The sequence below is a fragment of the Eurosta solidaginis genome, chromosome 4, assembly GCF_040869045.1.
Source record: "Eurosta solidaginis isolate ZX-2024a chromosome 4, ASM4086904v1, whole genome shotgun sequence".
NCBI lineage: Eukaryota > Metazoa > Arthropoda > Insecta > Diptera > Tephritidae > Eurosta > Eurosta solidaginis.
The window spans coordinates 243,603,640-243,626,921 of NC_090322.1; the positions used below are offsets into that span (position 1 = coordinate 243,603,640).

A 23,282-nucleotide genomic window follows, 5' to 3' on the forward strand; every position below is an offset into this window, starting at 1 on the left:
GCTTGACACAGCAATTGACGTTTCTATTACATTCGCCTAAAACCAATTCACAGATTTTGACAATCTGAACATATGTTGTTGTTGTACAGATGAGCAAATCATATAGTTGAACCATGGTTCCAATTTACATCATCTAGGCAAGGTGCACACCAAGGCGAATTCAGTAGAGGCGGTGTTATCCCAACAGCTGTTTGCTTCTTCTTGATAATTTTCCATACAAAGCCTTGTACAACAATATGTCAGTTAATCGAAATCAATGAAAATTTTCTTTTTACTTGACATTCTTCTGCATGGCGAATTGGTTGAATTCGCTTTGCCACCACCTGGTATGGATTCGCCTTGGGTCCACACGAAGCTACGCATCATAGGTTAGGTTAGGTTGAACTGGCCGGTCCATGAGGACCTCCTATAGACTGAATAAGTCCGTAGTATTACCAGAAGTTTGTTTTAACGACCAAACTGAAAAACCCTATCAAAAACCAGGACCTATGTTATAAAATAACTCCGTCCTCTTGGCAAATACTAGAAGCTTCCTAGGATTTAAGCCACTTGCTGCTTCTAGATTTGACAGCTGTATCACTCCTAATAGCTGAAGTCTTACCCTGGCAAGCGCAGGACAAGAGCACAGAACGTGCTCGATCGTTTCCTACTCCAGCACACACTTCCTACATCTGCTTTCACTGACCAAGCCTAATTTAAAGGCATGTGACGCCAGAAGGCAGTGTCCAGTCAGAATACCCGTCGTGAGTCTACAGTCCTCCCTTTTTAATGATAGATGCAACTTTGTTAGTCTAGCCTTTCCTGCTTGGTCGATCATGTGCACCTCTCGCCTTCGCTTAATTTCGCCCAGTCTAGTTGGTACGTTTAGGGAGCAAGCTTCAAGGGATGCGCCCTTTTTAGCTATTTCATCCGCTTTTTCATTCCCATCTATTCCTATATGCCCTGGGACCCAATATAGATGTATGCTTCTCCCTGTCCCGATTCTCTCCAGGGACTGTTTACACTCTAATACGCTTTGAGATGCTGTGGTATGCAAGATTATTGCCTTAATTGCTGCTTTACTGTCAATATAAAAGATAACTCGATTGCAGCTTGGGCTATTTTCTTCCAGGGTTTCTACTGCTTTGGTTACGGCTACTATTTCCGCTTGGAAAACGCTACAGTAATCCGTCAGTCTTTAGGATCTGTTTATTTTCGGATCAGCAAAGTATACCGCAGACCCTACTCCTTCCACTACTTTTGAACCATCTGTGTACACATGTATCGCCTCGTTGGCCTAATGGTAAATTTCCATTTCATTCTAATTAGATTCGAAGGCTTTCAAGATCTTAATTTTGGTCGGTGTAGTCTGTTGTTGAGCCATCAGTTGCCCTTTAGGCGTCGGCACCAATTTCATTTCAATATCTGTTTCGGCAAGACCGGGCTTCACCTCCAACCCTTTGCGAAATGTTACAAAGTTTTGTTTCTATAAAAAGGAGAGATATATAAGTGTGATCTTTAGCGTACTCGATAACCCTTGTTCCTTTTTGTTGGCGAAATACCGCTGGTAGTCAATTCACATACCGAAACCATCTTACTTGAAGCCAGGACCCCGGATTCAAGGGGTTGTGTAGCGCAATATATAGCTTATCCAACCCTTCGAGCGGCGAATCTCGTTTCACTAACAGACGAGGCTCTGGCGACCCCAAGCTCCTCATGGAACTTGGGGGTGGGGATGGAGGGATGGCCTGAAGGTATAATGTGGCCATATAAATCGTTTGCGAGATGGGCAGGCTACCACCTTAATGATGCTGTGTTACCGGAGCTTACCGGATCTGTATCCGGCAAAGGACCATCACATCGATAACACTCTCCAAAGCCTTCGGGAAGTAACGTTATCGCTACAACAATAACAAGACAGGACCTCAAGCTCCTAACGGAAGAAGTTGGTCAGGCTAATGCCTTAATGGTGCTATTTTCCGGAACGTACCGGATAAATATCTGGTAAAAAGACTTTCAACATCGAATCGAAAAACTTTTTTTTTTAATAATTTGGGAAAATTTTAAACAACGTGACATCAGGATGGCCAAAAAATTATCGCTAGAAGAAGAGGGGAAGCCAGAAGTTGGTCCAAGTCGTATTTTTTGAAGTCGTTAGTTGGCTTCAAGTTTTCATGGTAATGCTCCCATGGCATCTGTTTTTTTTTTTTTTTCTGTAGCCCTCATGCTTAGTTTTTGTATTTGTTCAAGCTGCATCTGTAGGCATCGCAGTCCTCTACGATTTGACTGTGCTAAGTTTTATAGAAGAGTTTTCTCGTCGCCTTAAAGCTGTGCTCTACCAATTTCTTGAATTCACAGAGGGCTGCGCGACTTCTACTTCAGTATCAATGGTGAATAGTATCCTAAAGTGGTCCGAAAAAAAGCACCTGTCGGATTACGTCCCAAAAACGATTCTCATTATAAGAGAATTTCAAGGACTTCAGTTTACTGTCACTGACTCCCACACGATTCCGTTGCTCATTCTGTGCGCACGACACGTTTAAACGTCGGCCTTTCAACGTACTCGAAAACATGGAAATCTGCAAACAGAAAACATTCGATGGTAGAATAATAGACGAACAGATAAACACAATTTCTGACACAATGTTCGAGCCTTTAACACTTGCTTACAAGAAACAAAGTAATCACACAGGTACAACAGCCAAACACACAACAACAAATACACACAAAACAATTGACGCACCAAGCCAACAAACCCCCAAAGAAGGTCAAACGGCTAAAATCACCCTCGTTTCTGAATGAGCACACAGCACATACACATAACTAAATATACACAAGCATATATTTTGACAATACCTGTTCATGTACCTACGAACTATAAATACAAGACAAACGACAACTACAGCTCAGAACAAAAATCGACACTAATGATGGCACAACGCCGAAACCGGTTTGTCTCGAAACCAAATTTGACAAGAGATGACGGAAAATCGTTCCAATCATGGCTCGTAAAGCATTTCGTAATTAGTAGTCGTTTTATTCATCGTTGGATTTTCAGCTTGATTACCTTCTTATCTCGACGTTTGATCATCAGGATTAAATTGAATACTGGTTTTATTTAGTTTTCGTAGATTCACTCAGGGTTTTTTTTTTTTTTTGAAAGATCGGTCGAAGGCCGCCAGCGTAGAAAGATGTTCTGCGTAAAAATGTTTTTATTTATTTGTTTGTCGACTACAATGTTGCGATGCTTGACACAGCAATTGACGTTTCTATTACATTCGCCTAAAACCAATTCACAGATTTTGACAATCTGAACATATGTTGTTGTTGTACAGATGAGCCAATCATATAGTTGAACCATGGTTCCAATTTACATCATCTAGGCAAGGTGCACACCAAGGCGAATTCAGTAGAGGCGGTGTTATCCCAACAGCTGTTTGCTTCTTCTTGATAATTTTCCATACAAAGCCTTGTACAACAATATGTCAGTTAATCGAAATCAATGAAAATTTTCTTTTTACTTGACATTCTTCTGCATGGCGAATTGGTTGAATTCGCTTTGCCACCACCTGGTATGGATTCGCCTTGGGTCCACACGAAGCTACGCTTCATAGGTTAGGTTAGGTTGAACTGGCCGGTCCATGAGGACCTCCTATAGACTGAATAAGTCCGTAGTATTACCAGAAGTTTGTTTTAACGACCAAACTGAAAAACCCTATCAAAAACCAGGACCTATGTTATAAAATAACTCCGTCCTCTTGGCAAATACTAGAAGCTTCCTAGGATTTAAGCCACTTGCTGCTTCTAGATTTGACAGCTGTATCACTCCTAATAGCTGAAGTCTTACCCTGGCAAGCGCAGGACAAGAGCACAGAACGTGCTCGATCGTTTCCTACTCCAGCACACACTTCCTACATCTGCTTTCACTGACCAAGCCTAATTTAAAGGCATGTGACGCCAGAAGGCAGTGTCCAGTCAGAATACCCGTCGTGAGTCTACAGTCCTCCCTTTTTAATGATAGATGCAACTTTGTTAGTCTAGCCTTTCCTGCTTGGTCGATCATGTGCACCTCTCGCCTTCGCTTAATTTCGCCCAGTCTAGTTGGTACGTTTAGGGAGCAAGCTTCAAGGGATGCGCCCTTTTTCGCTATTTCATCCGCTTTTTCATTCCCATCTATTCCTATATGCCCTGGGACCCAATATAGATGTATGCTTCTCCCTGTCCCGATTCTCTCCAGGGACTGTTTACACTCTAATACGCTTTGAGATGCTGTGGTATGCAAGATTATTGCCTTAATTGCTGCTTTACTGTCAATATAAAAGATAACTCGATTGCAGCTTGGGCTATTTTCTTCCAGGGTTTCTACTGCTTTGGTTACGGCTACTATTTCCGCTTGGAAAACGCTACAGTAATCCGTCAGTCTTTAGGATCTGTTTATTTTCGGATCAGCAAAGTATACCGCAGACCCTACTCCTTCCACTACTTTTGAATCATCTGTGTACACATGTATCGCCTCGTCCGCCATTTGAGTATCCTTGCGCCAACCGTGCAACACTATTGTGGCCTTAAGATCGCCCCGAACCGCAGATAGAGAACCAGGTAGTCTGTTGGTCTTATGTTTGATGACGCTATACTACTATGGTCGTATCATCGGCGCTCAAGCTGCCCCGAGGCACCAAGCCTGGTTGCAGGTGTTAACGCTATGTTCTTTGCTACCAGGTCCATAGGTGGAATATGCAGAATGGCATACAGTGCAGCTGTCGGGGTTGTTTTCAGGGCTCCTGTAATGCTAAGCATTGATAGTCTGCATACCCCTCTAATTTTTTGAGTTAGGATATTTTGGTGTGGCTTTTCACCAAACAAGAACTCCATAGTATAGGATAGGGCTTACAATCGCTGTAAAAACCCAATGAGAAAGAGAGAGCGATAAGCCCCACGTACAACCCCAGCATTCTTTTATATGCATAAAGTGCCGTTGAAGCCTTCTTCTCCCTCTCCTCCACGTTGAGCTTCCATGACAGCTTACTGTTTAGGATGATTCCTAGATACTTTGTGCAAGGTTTCTCCTGTAGGGCCACCCCTCCTAACTTAGGCCTGATCCAATTTGGGACCTTGTACCTCTTTGTAAACAAGACCATATCCGTCTTATCCGCGTTGTCATAGACTCGTTTTAGACACTGCACTTGAATGGAGAGCTGCACATGAAGCGTAAGCTGCTGAAAGCGACAAGGCATGAAAGCTTCATGTACGTAGGCTTGAAAAAAGGAAGAACAAGATGTTTGTTTACATTTTTTTGTATACAAATTTTTGTAATTCGCTAGAAAATGTTATTTTATTTAATAAAAGTGCGTGAAAGGTATATTACCAAAGCGAAAAAGGGTATTCGACACCATAAAAGCTTGGTTAGACATTGTTGAAGCAATTAAAATGCTAAAAAGTGTTGGAAACTAGGAATCACTTTTCTCTCTAGTCCGCGGTGGTGTAAAGTTGCCTTTCATAATTTACAAAGGCACGGGGATGCAAACAACTTTTAATACCTATTTTCGTTTGGCTTCGGGGACGGATATATGTAGGTACCTGAAGAAATTTAATTTTTTTTATACTCAGTTGAGCAGAGCTAACAGAGTATATTAACTTTGATTGCATAACGGTTGGTTGTACAGGTATAAAGGAATCGAGATAGATATAGACTTCCATATATCAAAATCATCAGTATCGAAAAAAAATTCGATTGAGCCACGTCCGTCCGTCCGTCTGTCCGTTAACACGATAACTTGAGTAAATTTTGAGGTATCTTGATGAAATTTGGTATGTAGGTTCCTGGGCACTCATCTCAGATCGCTGTTTAAAATGAACGATATCGGACAATAACCACGCCCACTTTTTCGATATCGAAAATTTCTAAAAATCGAAAAAGTGCGATAATTCATTACCAAATACGCATTAAGCGATGAAACTTGGTAGGTGAGTTGAGCTTATGACGCAGAATAGAAAAATAGTAAAATTTTGGACAATGGGCTTGGCACCGCCCACTTTTAAATGAAGGTAATTTAGAAGTTTTATAAGCTGTAATTTGGCAGTCGTTGAAGATATCATGATGAAGTTTGGCAGGAACGTTACTCTTATTACTTTATGTCTGCTTAATAAAAAGTAGCAAAATCGGAGAACGACCACGCCCACTTTTTAAAAAAAAAATTTTTTTAATTCAAATTTTAAAAGAAAAGTTAATATCTTTACAGAATATAAGTAAATTATGCCAAAATTCAACTCCAGTAATGATATGGTGCAACAAAATACAAAAATAAAAGAAAATTTCAAAATGGGCGTGGCTCCGCTCTTTTTCATTTAATTTTTCTAGGATGCTTTTAATGCCATAAGTCGAACAAAAATTAACCAATCATTGTGAAATTTGGTAGAGGCTTAGCTCCTAGGACGATAACTGTTTTCTGTGAAAAAGGGGGGAATCGGTTGAAGCCACGCCCAGTTTTTATACACAGTCGACCGTCTGTCCTTCCGCTCGGCCTTTAACACGATAACTTGAGCAAAAATCGATATATCTTTACTAAACTCAGTTCACGTACTTCTCTGAACTCACTATGTATTGGTGTAAAAAATGGCCGAAATTCGACTATGACCACGCCCACTTTTTCGATATCGAAAATTACGAAAAATTAAAAAAATGCCATAATTATATACCAAATACGAAAAAAGGAACGAAAAATGGTAATTGTATTGGTCTATTGACGCAAAATATAACTTTAGAAAAAACTTGGTAAAATGGGTGTGACACCTACCATATTAAGTAGAATAAAATGAAAAAGTTTTGCAGGGCGAAATCAAAAGCCCTTGGAATCTTGGAAGGAATACTGTACGTGGTATTACATATATAAATAAATTAGCGGTACCCGACAGATGATGTTCTGGATCACACTGGTCCACATTTTGGTAGATATCTCGAAAACGCCTTCACATATACAACTAAGGGCCACTCCCTTTTAAAACTCTCATTAATACCTTTAATTTGATACCCATATCGTACAAACACATTCAAGAGTCACCCCTGGTCCACGTTTATGGCGATATTTCGAAAAGGCGTCCACCTATAGAACTAAGGCCCACGTCCTTTTAAGATACTCATTAACACCTTTCATTTGATACCCATATGGTACAAACAAATTCTAGAGTCACCCCTGGTCCACCTTTATGGCGATATTTCGAAAAGGCGTCCACCTATAGAACTAAAGCCCACGTCCTTTTAAGATACTCATTAACACCTTTCATTTGATACCAATATCGTACAAACAAATTCTAGAGTCACCCATGGTCCACGTTTATGGCGATATCTCGAAAAGGCATCCACCTATAGAACTAAGGCCTACGCCCTTTTAAAATACTCATTAACACCTTTCATTTGATACCCATATCGTACAAACAAATTCTAGAGTCGCCCCTGGTCCACCTTTATGGCGATATTTCGAAAAGGCGTCCACCTATAGAACTAAGGCCCACGTCCTTTTAAGATACTCATTAACACCTTTCATTTGATACCCATATCGTACAAACAAATTCTAGAGTCACCCCTGGTCCACGTTTATGGCGATATCTCGAAAAGGCATCCACCTATAGAACTAAGGCCCACGCCCTTTTAAAATACTCGTTAACACCTTTCATTTGATACCCACATCGTATAGAAAACAATGGACCACCCTTTCGGAAAATCAACAAAACAAAATAAGTAGGTAAATAAAACCGTTTAAAAACACGGCTATTATTAGAGTAGACCAATTGGAATGTACACTTTTTTTAACTTCCACTGTAAATACGAAGCGAACAACTGCCAGCAACGTGTGTGAATGGGTTTGTTTAAATTTTTGCCGCCGAGTGACAGTGCTTTATTTACAAACAAAACCAGCATTGCTGTATTTTGTTTTTTTTACAGTTTACCGCCACAAATTGCGTTTGTTTTGTTTGCTTTTCATGCCGGCTGTCAACTTTGTTTCTTATTTTCTCGTTTCATTCTTCAACCACTATTCGCTTCGCATTCCATATAGCGAACGATAGCGAACAATAAAAAGAGAAACTAATAACTAATGCGTCTGCGCCTAAAATGTCAAAATGGAAAGCACAAAAGCAGAGAAAATCGAATAATGAAGAAAATGTTCATACAATTCGAAAGTGTTTTTATAATTCTTTTGTGATTTATTGCAATTTAAAGCTTATTTGTTTTTTGAAAAATTGTGCAAATCAAAATAAAACGGAAAATAACTTCGATTACTGGCGAAAAGCTGTAAGTGCGTTTGTGATTTGAAGTGAAAAAATCGAAAGCAAAAATTTGTTTCCACGAAAATTGTTATTGCTTCTCAGTTGTGTTTGGGTGGGTGTTCTTAGTGCTAAAGCAATAATTACGCAAGTTCATCTGAAACGCACCGTGTGACACGACATAGAGTCAAAACAACAACAATAAAGCTGGAGGAGTTCCACCATTGTTTACTATATAGTTTGGCAGCTTAAGTAGAGGTTATGTTGTGAATAGAGTGGAAGGCAGTGGACTAGGCAGTCGAATGTCATATAAAGAAGGAATGGTGTTCGGAGTTTTTCAAAGTTAAAAAAAAAAAATTATAAAAGCTTTAATATAAATAAAACTATTGTTTTAATAACAACAAAAACGCCATATATATTCTGTATACATAAATTGACAAGGATGATCTTACTTTAAAATTTGAATTAAATAATCTAAAGTTTTTTTTGAAACTGAGTCGAGAACTGTGCGTGTGAATGTGCGAATTTTCACCGATCAGCTGTTAGTTGCGCTACTTGGTAAAATTTACAATGAGTTCCACTATCAAACACAATAAATCTTCGAAGGTATCTCGGAAGCGCGTACATTTTGTATTCGCGAAAAGCTAAACAAGAGTCGTTTATTTTAATTCGCTTTATGCGGCTTTTATGTTCATCGCGTCATCTTACTAAGAAAATTCAACGTGTTTCTGCCATCACGCCCCTCTTAGAAAAGGTACCAAAACATTTGCCTGCAATATTTGCTCATTGGTTCTGTACCCATACTCTCTCATCCGTCATCTTCATATCATTCGTTGGTATTTGGTTTACACATCCATTCGTATGTACATATATACAAATACACATAACAGAGCACTCCAAAAGTCCCAGGTCTAATTAAAAAAGAATGTGAGCTCGTGATTAACAAAACGTATAGAATCATCTGTGCTAGCGTAATCGATAAACAGAGCGTCGACAACCAACTCAAACGATACCATTAACCCGACTGAAATGTTCGATCTAGCGATATAACCCAGTACTGAGGGGTAACGAGTTTCGGCGATTTATAACAAAGCCAGACGATGAGCTATCGGACAAGCGCACAAACACAGAAAGGGTGATACGCTCTTTACCGTCTTGGTCACAGTGGTGAGGGCGCATTAAGGAGGTTTAAAACTTATAAAGCCGTGGGCTCCGACTGAAAAGTTCGATCTAGCGATATAACCCAGCACTGAGGGGTAACGAGTTCCGACAATTTATAACAAAGCCAGACAACAACAACATGAGCTATCGGACAAGCGCACAAACACAGAAAGGGCGATACGCCCTTTACCGTCTTAGTCACAGTGGTGGGGCGCTTTAAGGAGGTTTAAAACTTATAAAGCCGTGGGCCCCGATAGCATAGCCATACCGTAAGTGGAAACAAGAAAGGGTGTTACCGCTACTAAAATCTGGGAATCCAGTCAATCAAGAGGAACCATATCGACAGATGTGTCCGTTTCACTAATAACGTATTCTTTTTCTTGTAGCGATAAAGAGACTCGCGATAGGTTTTGGGGAATTTTATCGATATTGATGGTCCTTTGCCGGATATTAAACAAGCACGGTCCGGGGAATATTTCCATTAAGGTAATAGCCCGAGCATCGCGGCAACGATTTGATATGACTAGATTGAACATTCGAGGTCATTCAAACGCCTTCATGACGCTTGATAGTAGTGTTATCTTCATGCACACGCAATCACAGTTGCCTCAACACTACATACTAAACTATATAAAAGTCCTCGAGGGGCTTGTGCGCCTGCGGGAAAAGTCAATGGCCTTATCTAAGAAGCTTGTATTACCTTATTATATATTGAAGAAATTTGCAGACTAGCCAAAAAACCGCACATAAAATAGCTGGTGGGTGCGTCCTTATGACTTCTAAGCGTCATTTATATAGTGAGATGGAATTTCATATCATGTTAAGGTACAAAGCAAAACTCTGAACAGTCAGCCCATCTTGAGCTCCCTCATTTAAGTAAGGGATCATCTTCTAAACCACTGTGACTAAATACACCAAAGGAGAACGCAGTCGTTTGATCCGAAAAAACATGATCAAACCCGCCTCTTCACCCATACTAGGGAAGTAGACTCTTTCGACTTACGCCTTTTGAATATTATCAATAGAGCCAACTTTTGCAGAAATAAAAAGCCGACTATGTTTGGGAGGACGCGGGTTCAACTGTTCTCAACGCTGTCATAAGTAAGGTGGTGTTTCCGAAGTACTACTTTGGACTGGGTAGTCAAAAGAGAAGTAAAGACCTCTCTCGACGAAGAAAAATGATGCTGTACAAGTCGCTCATCTTACCTGCCCTGATGTATGGCTCAAAATCAGGGACGGTGACGAGTAATTATGGGATGATTTCATTGTAAGCTTTCTCACAAAATTTTTAAAATAGATGTGTTTATAATACTTTCGATCACTTTTAGAAAATGGCAAAAACGAAATGTAATTTCCTTCTCTCATACACAGAGAAATGGTCTTTTATGAAACTTGGAAGAAGTGAACATGAATCGTTGTGCACAGTTTGCGTTTGTTTTATTGCCATTGGGTCACGGTGGACGCCCTGATATTCTTGATTTTATCGACAGTTCCAAGCTCAAATTAGGGATATGCTAGGCGTCTACTTCAAAAGAAATTTCTTCTTTTTTTGTATATTTCTTGAATTTTCAAAGTGTCCCGGTTTTAGCCCAGGGGAACGTGGCAGTCCTACGGAAGGCGAATACCATCAAAGCCACTCTTACTAGGACTAAAACCTGACATACGTGAGGTGTCTCTCCACTCACATAAAAGACATTTTCACTTAGAATTCGGAACCAACGCCTCTTAAGCTGCTTTAACGCATTGTAAATACTTATGTATTATCGGGATGTGAAGAGGATATCGACTACTTATGGTGCTCTGCGCTATGTGAGGCAAAGGCGGTGCAGATAACTGCCTCAAATATTTGAGAATATGTAGATATGTATATCTAGAAGATTGTTCGAAGAACCTGATTGTAAAAGATCTGATTAAGACCTCTTAAGCCAAATATGAACAAAATCTTTACGATATGTCTTATTCTAAACAAGATTCGCAATAAGACAATCGGCACGCACTATACATTTAACAGTTTCAGATCACTTTAAGTCCATACGTCGTTTCTGATAACTGCTGTGATAAAAAATTAAAATCCCGAAGTATTATATTAAAAATAAAAATCCCATCCCAATAAATCAGTAAAGTATGTAGGTATAACACCCAAATTTTTGTTAAGCATTGAAGCCGTTTCGGAATTTGCCAGATCTGGGACTTATTAAATGAGGTGTTCTCACACATGCCATGCATTTCTCAATATCGATGTTCACGTTCTAAAAAAAACATTGGACTTAGTTTCATTAAAAATTTTCATATTTACGCATGTCCTGCTGTGATTATGCTCGCTGGTTTTACATATATATAGATGAATGTGGTTGAATGTATCTATCTATCTTTCTATGAATGTTTGCACAAACAACCCCCCACAGAGACCATACATTCGCATTATCAAACAAACCTACACTTTTTTCATATACATACCTACATTGTACATACATACATATGTAGTTCACGTATTACTACTCACTTTTTTCCATGCCGAAATTTCTTTTCGTGAGTTCATTTATCTTGTTTGTGTGTGATATGATGTGCGTGTAATCTGCAAGTTTTTTTGGTCGCATTCATTTGGTCATATCTCTTGGTGTCGTTGTTGTTGTAGCGATAAGGTTGCTCCCCGAAGGCTTTGGGGAGTGTTATCGATGTGATGGTCCTTTGCCGGATACAGATCCGGTACGCTCCGGTACCACAGCACCATTAAGGTGCTAGCCCGACCATCTCGGGAACGATTTATGTGGCCACATTAAACATTCAGGCCATCCCCTCCCTCCCCACCCCCAAGTTCCATGAGGAGCTTGGGGTCGCCAGAGCCTCGTCTGTTAGTGAAACAGGATTCGCCGCGGATAGGTGAGGTTGACAATTGGGTTTGGAGAAGCTATATATTGCGCTGGCAACCTGAAGGGTTGCGCTACACACCCCTTGAATCTGGTATTTTAGTCGCCTCTTACGACATGCATACCTTCTGCGGGTATATTCTGACCCCCTTACCCGCTGGGGGTTGGTCATATCTCTCATTTTGATTTATGTTTCTCCGGCACTAATTCCTATTATCAAATACTTTTTGTAGTCTACAAATTTTTTTTACTAATATATAAGTTTGTTGTGCTTATGTTTATGGTATGTATTTACAGATATCTGTTTGATTGTTTATGATTGCAAAGAGATTATCTATGTTATCGGAAGGAACTGCACCAAGTTGGAAAATGTGCTATCCTTTAAGTTGTTTCAAAAAACGGCCTATGTCGGAAACTACCGAGCTCTGCTCACAATGGGTTTCCAAAACTGAAATTTTGGAAAAGTATATTTGCAGCGCTAAACAAACTTTGCTTTGAAATCCATTTCCCAAGCAATTCCTAATGCAGGATTTAATTTTCATAGCATACTTTTTGGCTGGACTAAAAAAGTTTCTGTAGTGGCGCAACCTTTTGTTGAGACAATACCAATCTTCTATATATGTATATAAAATTCAGATTATGTATGTATGTAGTATGTATGTATAGATCGAGTTGCGTCCTAAACGAATCGACCGATCACAACAAAATTTGCACAACCAACTAGAAACCTTCCAGAGATGGCCATAGGCTAAAAATAATTTCGATATATAAAAGGGGCGTGGCACCTGCCATACAAATGAAATTTTTGACAATGCATAACTCTGAAGGTATTCATGCTAGAAGATTGAAATTCAGTAAGGAGTTATATGCGGTCAATCCCTAACACCACCAAGAAAATGAGTGGTGAGGGAGAAGGGAGCGTGGCACCTCCCATACAAATGGAATATATCATACTGTAGTAATGATAGGATAGTGAAAATTGGTAAGGAGCTATATGACGTTAAGTCCTAACACCTCCAGTAAAATGTGGAATTGGGGAAAAGGGGGCGTGTCACTTTCTTAAAATGAGATTTTTCAGAACTATGGTTGCCGTACAAACTTAGGTTATTATAACAGCTAAAGTTTGACTACAGAGTTGTTTGGCTGTTATTCCTTTTGGATGTTTAGTAATCTTTCGCCGTTAAAATTTTTTGTTAACTTCAGCCTATTCGCATATTCTATCTATATATATATAAAGTTACAATTATGAATGTTTGTATGTAGGTATAAATCGTGTTGCGCCCTAAATGGATCGGCCGATCACAACTAAGATTGAATCACCTACTAGAAACCTTCCAAAGATGGTCATAGGCTGAACATAAGTTCAATATAAAAAAGGGGGTGGCACCTACCATACAAATGGAATGTTTCATACAGCATAACTCTGGAAGTATTCATGCAAGAACATTGAAATCCAGTAAAGAGTTAAATTGGGTCAATCCCTTACACCACTAAGAAAATAAGGGGAGAGTAAGAAGGGGCGTGGATCCAAAAAAATCTTAGGTTGATTGCAGAGTTGGGTTTGGCTGTTATTCCTTTAGTATTATTTTATGTTATATTTAGGGTTGGTATTTTTGGATACACCTGGAGGAACCGGAAAAGACATTTCTTTTTAATTTGATATTAATTGATGTAAGAGCAAAAAGAGAAATAACTATGGCAGTTGCTTTCTCAGATACCGCGGATACTCTTTGTGTGGTGGAAGTACACCGCCGCATTTAAATGACCACTGTCTGCAAATATGTGATACACGGATGTGCAACATAAGCAAACGGTCAGGCCAAAGTGAGGGTGTGCGATGTCTGCACCATTACTCATAAACAGTCGCTGCAAGTTTTAGACCAAACCCTTAAGAATTTAAGGTGTAATGACCATCCCAAAGGTGGTGTTTTCCTGTTACTTTCTGGAACAGCCGTAGTTGAAGTAAATGCGTGCTTTTTCGTCTGTAGACGGCTTTACGTACAAAAATGTACGCTCTTTAGAAATATGAGAGGGCAATTTGGCGGAAACACTTCAGCAGCAGCTTTTGCTAAACAACTTCTTGAAATTAATTATGGCAAAATTCCTATTTCTTTACGAACAGATTTGATTCCTCTTCCTGCAAGTTTTTGAGAAATTATGACATCACCTGAATAGCTAATGTTTCTTCCAAATATTAAATCTATCTTTACAAACTATAAATGGCTTTGAGAAAAGGCATTTTAGGCACCTTAAAATGAGGATGTTAATATCACTAGAACCAAGACAACTTATCACTCTATTAACACAGTCATGGAAGAGTCCCAATCTGTGCATATCCGATTGAATTTATTAGCTCTTTTGAGCCATCAGAAATTTCTCCTCATCGATTGATGCTTAAAAAATGGCCCATAATATAATATTTATGCTTCGTTATTTCGATTTTCCACGCTTATGTAGTGGGTCAAGGCTTTTCATCACAAAACTTTTACGAATGTCATTGAAGCAATTCATTTTATCGGAAAATTTCGAGAACAAAAAAGTTTAAACCCAAGGATTCCATTGATAAGGATAGATTTGTCTTTTAAATTTTAAATTCCTCAAATTTCCTATCCCTATCAATGAAGCTCAAGGACGATCATTAGCTGCGATTCAAGGGATTGATGAGCGCAATACAAACCTTTATAGCATCAGAGCTTCTGCAACTCAATTGTCAACAAATATAAATATATTGTAACGAATTTACTGCAAATCCTCTTATTTGCAACCTTCTGCTAAGTTCGAATCACTAAACTGTTGAATTAATTACTCCAATATTGAATAATGGAAAAATGGCCTTTATTAAAGTACTTCACAATAACACTTATACTTTGCAACTAGCTGGGTTAATAACCAAACTGACTGATAGCTTAAATGAAACTGATCTCTCGCCTCCACTGTTCTCGCCCTTTTATACTGTCCGACCTCCTCGTTGCATATTTCTAGACTTTTCTAATTCCAGAACTTACTAGTTAGTTATAAATTTCTCAGCTACAACTACAGATGTATAATTTTTATAGCTTCTCTCAAACCCCATGCGCTTGTATGTGTGAGCGACACTTCCACAATCACATTTGCATACCTTTAGGAGCATTTCATATAAAATATCTGCATGTGCTTGTGCGTTGCTTCTCCGCCGCGAGCACGCGTATGTGTAGACATAATGATTGAATTATTGATGTGAATTCACGTCACTGCTTATGATCGGCCTAGAGATGGCAGTATCCCTTAGTGCCGCCAACATTCGTAACAATATCATACAACAACAGTTATTAGCTGTAGCTGAATTCAATGTTACCAACTCATGTTTTACCCATGGCCAATTACGCGTAGACTGCATATTTTTATAGAAACGTGGGGTAAAACCCACGGGCATAAGCTAGTACTGAATATTCCTTAAAAATCGTAGCCACTGCTGCCCCTCTATAATATTTTGACCTAAAATGCTAAGATATTAGGGCACAAACTAAAAAAAATGTTTTTAGATAGAATCACTGCCAAGACCTTGACTTGACGGATGTGTTCAATTTATGGTTGTCAAAGTCAAAGTCTCAGTCGAAGGATTAATTATAATAGTTTTCGATGAATCTGCTAGCAGAAGAAATCACCACTCTAATGCGTCGGTCTTATTTGTACAATTATTTTTTTGGGTCTCTATTCTAATAAGGGAATTCTTAACTCGTTTAAAGCGTTTTAGTGCTACACTTTTATTTAAACTTTTTTGTTAATAATTCAAGGTTCGATTCGAGCTCAAGGCCAGAACAATAATTTTTTTTTCTAATGATAATTATTGTTATTTTTTAATTTTTCTATAATTGAAAAATTGTATTTTGTTTTTGGAATAGTAAGTAGAAAAGTTTTCAGACAACCTGCCATAGCTGCGCAGATAGATCCATTTCGATGGGTGCTAAGCCTTCATCATCAGGACGCTTTAGGCACGCCGCGCTAACCATTTAGCTATACAGCGGTGGTTCGTTTGACTGATAAACTGTACTGATGATGAAGGCTTAGCACCCTTCGAAATGGATCTATCTGCGCAGCTATGGCAGGTTGTCTGAAAACTTTTCTACTTACTATTCCAAAAACAAAATAAAATTTTTCAATTATAGAAAAATTCAAAAATAACAATAATTATCATTAGAAAAAAATATTGTTCTGGCCTTGAGCTCGAATCGAAACTTGAATTATTAAAAAAAAAAGTTTAAATAAAAGTGCAGCACTAAAACGCTTTAAATGAGTTAAGAATTCTCTTATTAGAATTGAGACCCAAAAAAATAATTGTTTTTTGTTAGTATTAAAATCTGTAGGCTCCGTTGCACCAATTTGAAGGAAAGAAGGGAGCTTGACGTAAACTCGAAGAGAACGGCGACCAAGATCTCGGGGGTATTGCGCATCTTGTATTTTTCATTTTTTAACTTGTGCAGCACAGGGCTACAAAAAAACGTGTCATACAAAAATTGAAGTATAATTCAGCTTAATCAGAGTAGTAATGCAAAAAGCAACCCCCCTGTCATAAGCCTCAATGAGAAAGTGCACGTTTAAATTATTTGGAACTTGATGCTTGCCATGCACTGCGGCTTTTCGGTTGGGAAATGTATTCTACGCCCTCTTTAAATTCGATATTCAGCCTTTTCTCGACGGAATTTTTCAATACAATAAGAATTGTTTAAATTTTATACCCATTTTTGTTTGATCATATGTGTGGGCCAAAAAGTTTTGAATTGAGACCGACATTTTAACCGTTTAATGCTGAATGGATATAATAGAATAGGATGCTCAGTTTGTTTCTTAATATTCTTCTACTCGTTTGCTGATAATTTCCATTAGTTATATTAAGAGTTCAGACATGAACGCGAATTAGCGCTAATTAATGTCAGAACGAAATATCCATGCCAACGAATCAACCAACACAATTCCATATCTACTTACGCCTTAAATACTCTTAATTTTCCGAAATATGAAACTCCTTTGCTAAATCATTATAAATTCGCAGAATTCGTAATTTGATTACAAGTTCATTAAAAGTTTTGCCACAAACCCACGCAGGAAGAATTCAAGTTTCAAGAAATTAATAATACAAATAAACAAATTCTTTAATTGCTGACAAAATAATTTCTTACACGCCATTACACAGTCGAAGCAACAACAACCAGAACAACAAAAGCTTTTCAAGTAATAATTCACTTATTTGCAAGAAAAAGTGTAAAGCTTGTATTAAATTAAAAATAAACAAACAAACAAAAACAACAACACAGCAGAAAACAAAAACAAAGTGTTTACAACAAATTTATTAAAATCAGCAATACGTCACGCCAACATAACTGCATTTGCAACAGCAATAAAACTCACGAAAAAGCTTCAGTTAGTTCAAACCAGTAAATCAAAAGAAATGGCAACTCCCGAACAAGTAATTGCTGAAGCTAACTGTAAACGCCCGTTGTTGCATTGCTATACAGACAATCCAATTGAATTGGTAAGTATATTGTTGCGTGCTTTTAGGCAGTGCGAGTAGATTTTGGCGCGTAATCAATTAACGTAAGGTAGTGTCACGTTTTTCAATTTCGCTAAAAAGTATTTTATTTTTTAATTGGTGTCTTTTAGTTTTAAATATTTATAAACAATATACTTTTTGTGTCTTATGCGTGAATTAGATGTTGCTTTTGTATCTGCAGGGCAGGCGACACGTTATGGAGCTTAGTGACCGTTTATTGTAGATGAGCAGGGCCGTAGAGAGAAAATCCGGGCCCGGGACTAAACAATTTACGGGCCCCCTATAAAAAATCCACTAATACATTTGATTAACTTGAATTAATGACGTCACATTCATTAATAATTATTGATGGATTACATCAAAAAAAATTGTTGCCACATCAACTAAATGATTTTTTGGACCATGAGCTGACAATAAAATTAACACAGAATATTTACTATTTATACTATTTTATTGTAACGTAGAAATAAAATTCTCTTTTAACCAGGCATGCTTAACGAACGAAACGATATCATTTCGTTACGATAATCTACGCTAATAAACGAAACGAAGTCACTTTGTTTCGTTTATTAACGTTAAGATCGTCAAATTAACGTCTTAACGAAGTGACTTCGTTTCGTTTATTAGCGTTGATTATCGTAACGAAATGATATCGTTTCGTTCGTTAAGCATGCCTGCTTTTAACAACCACATATTTCTTCAAATAATATTTTCTAGTTATTTGGTAACATTTTAATACATTTCTGATAAATTTAATGTTGATTATATATTTTAATTATTCAATATAGAAAGTTCGGATATCAAAGAGTGGCTTTACTTACCTTTTTCGCTCCAAATTTTTATAATAATATCTAAATTTAACTGTCTTGCCAAAACAGATTCAACACAAAGCGAGGCAAGTCCTGAAACTCGCTCTTGAGATGAACACGATCTATGAAAGTTTTTGGTCCTTGAAAGGATGCAGAAGGAACGTTCTGCACTAGCTACAGTGACAGGTATAGTGCAAAAGATACGTAAAGCAACACAAATGTTGGGGAAAATCGTATACAGATTTTGAACATTTGTAGATGGCATTTAGCAATTGCAATGGTGGCAGACCTTTATCAAAATTTGCTTCGTAGATGTGCTTCAAGTGAATTATTTCACATTCAAAGCTTTGAGAAATATCTGGCTTGTATTTTTCGACAAATTTTGCTGCGCTCGCCCGAACCGTAGTTTCATCCATGTCTCCAAATTACCACAAAGAGGAAAACGTCTCGTTTAAATTTCTCATAGCTGCAAATCGTTCAGTAATGCCAGTGATTACCGAATCGACGATCACCCAGAATGTATTGTTTTTAAAATCAGACTCTGGATCATCCGTAATCATCTCATTTCCATTATCTTCAAAACGTCTTTTGTGTTTTCTCTTTCGAATGTCCGGAAACTTTGGCGAGATGTTCAATTGAATAACAACTGTTTCGCATTCGTTTAAAATTGTTTCTCATTGGTTCCTGATCAACTTCAAATCAGCTAGTAAGGCACCTAGATGTCGGACCTCAACATCTATGGTGGCGTCTCTAGCTTGGAGGACCACGTTTCTTTCATTAATGGTAGTCAGTATTTTGAACCAAATTGAGGACAGCAAGATACATTCTAACTTGTTGATGTACTTGAGAATGCCGGTAACATCGCCGTATGCTTGCGCAGTCATATTTGGCTGTTGGCTGAAAGACTATGAAGAGAGCTCGGTAAATTTTTTTTTGGGGATGTCCCATCGTTGTGGAGTGCTGCTGAAAGTAGTAAAACATTTTTTACAACTCCGAAGAAAGTAATTGCAGCCGTACAACATTCTGCAGCATCAAGACCACATAAATTCAGACTGTTGGTTGCACAAGGGGTGTAATCAGCGTTCGAGTTTTTGTCGAGAATGGGACGTAGTGCTCCGTTGTAAGCTCCTTTCATATTGGCGCCGTTATCGTACTCGTGTGCACGATAATCTTTTAATGGGATTTCATGTTTACCTAGAGTATGGCAAATTAGATCAGCGATTTTCTGACCAGTTTTCTGGTTACAATTTCCGAAAGCCAAAAACCGTTCTTGAATTGTAAAACTTGTTGCTTTAGAATTGAAATGGAGTTAGCGCAAAATGAACGTAGTCACGCATGACTAGCATCAACGATAATAGCAAAATACTTGGCTTTCTTGCCTTGATCTAATATAGTCCTCACGTGATTTGCATAAATTTCTATAAACTCGTTCTGAATGTCTGGGGAAAGATAGTGAACTTGTAAACGTTTGTGCTGCTGTTGTGAAATCCTAACTTTCTCGAAATGATCTCTAAGAATCGGAACATAATGGCTTATGAGATTTTAGATTCCCAAAAAATGTCCATCGTTTCGTTCACCAAGATATATATATCTTCGGCTTGAAAGCTAGACATCTTTCACCCAAAAATAAAATAGTGTCCAAAATTTTATATAAAATTTATTTCCACTGTTGAGTGTCAGTGATTAGCTGTTCATTGATAAGTGTATCAATTGTAGCCTCGTTTTGAATTAGATTTTGTAAAGATCGCCATTTAATATAACATTTAACAGACAGCATGGCAGGCAATAAAAAAAATTGCTACTGGCACTCCACACTGACCAGTCACGCTCCACTTTCTCTCCATTTGGCAAGAGTCTGTTTAACAACGAGGTAGCAAATGCCTCGTCATGACAATCACGTGGAAAAATAACAAAGCATTTTTGATGACCTCGTCGAATTATTTCGTTGACTTCTTCAGATCGCAAAAACTCATTATTCACGGTAGCGATATCGAAGTCGTTTAAATAATCTGGACTTTGATACAGAGTTGGTGGTATTGTTGGAAGACTTTTTGAAGATGAATCTTCATAAGTGTCACCATGAAAACTTTACGATTTCGGATTCATGTAAACATACATTTTGTTTGATGTTTTCATTGTATCCTCAGGTCCAAGCAAAAAATCATTATCAATTTTCATTGCTTTTGAAATTTGGCTTAAAATTTGCACATGGAACAACTAAAGACTCCTGAATTAAAAAAAAATTTCTTAGTACCTCTAAATCGCGGGCCCCCTGAGAAACACATTTTTGTTTGATGTTTTTATTGTCTCCTCAGGCCCAGGCAAAAAATCATTATCAATATTCGTTGCTTTTGAAATTCGGCTTAAAATTTGCACATGAAAAACTACAGACTCTCCTGAATTAAAAAAAATGTCTTAGTACCTTTAAATCGCGGGCCCCTGAGAAACCCCGGGCCCGGGAGGAATCGCCCCATTGGTACTATCGGATAGGGCTAAGATCTTGGCAATATACTTGACAGTAAGCTGTCATGGAAGCTTAATGCAGAGAACAGACCTAGGAAGGCTGTGAGTTCTGCTTTCTTTTGATTAGATAAAGAAGAAAAGAGTGGGTATTGCGGTAAATGAGGACAAGACGAAATATTTCCTGTTATCCAAGAAGGAATCGCATTCACGCCTCGGTAGCCACGAGAGTGTGAAGACTTCGTCTATTTGGGAATCTTCATTAAGCGCAAACACAATGCCAGCTTTTAAATCAAAAGAAGAAAAACTCTTGCCGACAAGTACTACTTTAGACTGGGTAGGCAATTGAAAAGAGAATTCCTTTTCCGAAGAACAAAAATCAGGCTCTACAAGTCGCTCATCGTACCTGTCCCGATGTATTGCTCGCAATCATTACGGCGTTCGATAGATAAGCTCTACGGAATATTTAGGTCATGTCCTTGATGCCGACGGCGAGTATCGGAGAAGGTAGAATGATGAGCTGTATGAGATTTACGAAGATATGACGATATTGCTGCGAATAAAAACCCAAAGGCTTCGCTAGCTAGGTCATGTTATGTAAATGGACGAAGACGCCCTGAGCACGAAAGTATTTCAGTTGACACCGCAGAAACAGAGGAGGGCGAGACCTCCACTGAGATGGCAGAGGAATGGGAAGGAGGATTTGACCTTCCTTGGTGCTTCTAATTAGCGTCAATTATCACGAAACAGGGAAAGCTGGCTTGACTTGCTGAAACGACCAAATTACCTCAGGTGGTTAAGCGCTAATTATTGACGATGATGATGAGCTAGGAAAGCCTCAGTCGCCTTGTACAGCTACCGTGGCGCATTCCTTATGGAACATAGTTATCAAGCCCGTCCTCTTCTAAGGGATGCTGATCTGGTGAAATGCACTGGACACTGCATCTAATTATAAAGGGCTGAAAACTCTACACGTACTTAGTGCTCGTTTCAATCAGCGGGGACCTTCGCACAACATCAACTATGGCTGTGAACTCATTTACAATTAGTAACAATAGTCCCTCAATTATTCATACTAGCTTCGGCTGCATACCAAGCAAGATTGATTACTGTGTTTCAGGTTTTGCCCCAGCTGTTAACTTCACGACTTATATACCATTGAGGGATGAATGATATGTGGATCACATTTGGGGCGTGGGACGGGTGGCCCAAGCTGGATGGGAAGGTAGCAGGGAGGATAATACTGTCAGGAACTTGGAGTTAGCCGATAGTTTAAGGCGCCACTATCAAGGATGCGGTATACGGTATTTTATCCATGACATGTGCTAGGGAGCTTAAGATATACTCGGACTGTCAGGCGACTATCAAAGCACTAAGCTCTAAAACTGTAGTGTATTCAGCAAGTGCCTGAAACCGCTCGCGGTTGCAGCAAGCTAATTTTCTATAAAGCTTATTTGGTTGCCAGGGCAGGAGGAGGGCGAGCAGGAGGTGAACGCCAGCATGGACTTTGGAACACCGCTTGCCACTTGCAGTCTGCTCCTTGAAAGGTGAGCTTCGGGCCAGCTAAACAAACGCTGGGCCAACGCCACCTCTTACAGGGTTTCGAAATCCTTCCGGCCGGTTGTGAATAACAAACACTCAATGACATTACTAGGGTTTAATAAAGTCCATCTCTCACTGGTGATTGGAACCAGGGCCGCAGAGAGCCGAGCCGGGCCCCTGGGACAGTTCGCGTTTACGGGCCCTCCTAATAAATACACTCAATCCAGTAAAAACAAATAACTTAACATACATAAATTTTTGAATTCACATTGTCAGTTTTATTTCATATAAAATAAGATTTACTGGAGCACTTACATACATAAATGAAATGTTAGATTTCATTGTTTGATTTGCTTACATTAACTTTTTCTAAATATGTACATTTTAAGAGCTTGAATCAGCCAACCCTTCCGTGCTTTTTGGCCTGCGAATATGGAAATTACCGATTCAAAACTAATGCTGCGAGCAATGCAACGCCAATGTTCCAAGGCTTGTCAAGCGATTTTGGCTCATAGTAGAACGTAAAAAATTTTTCTCGCGAGACAATAGACTAAAAGAACGCTCACCTACAGCCACACTGACTGGAAGTGTGCAAAATATTCTTAATGCTATGCAGATGTTAGGAAATAATACTTCCATCTTCAAGTCATGAAATTTGTTCAGAAGTTGAAATGGTGG

The 23,282-nt window shown here is 38.7% G+C and overlaps 1 protein-coding gene across 2 annotated transcripts in view; it reads left to right on the plus strand.

Moving 5' to 3' along the window:
- Nucleotides 1–8,131: 8,131 nt before the first annotated feature.
- The window catches only part of Nt5b (5' nucleotidase B), a 171,366-nt gene continuing 156,215 nt past the window's right edge, over nt 8,132–23,282 (plus strand). The window contains exons 1-2 of one of the 2 annotated variants that reach the window (XM_067785351.1): nt 8,132–8,266; nt 17,437–17,775. In XM_067785351.1, the coding sequence (XP_067641452.1) occupies nt 17,692–17,775 (84 nt within the window). In that variant the 5' untranslated portion in view covers nt 8,132–8,266; nt 17,437–17,691. Of the gene's footprint in view, nt 8,452–8,810; nt 8,993–17,436; nt 17,776–23,282 lie in introns of both variants that reach the window. The other variant, XM_067785352.1, reaches the window with a different exon arrangement.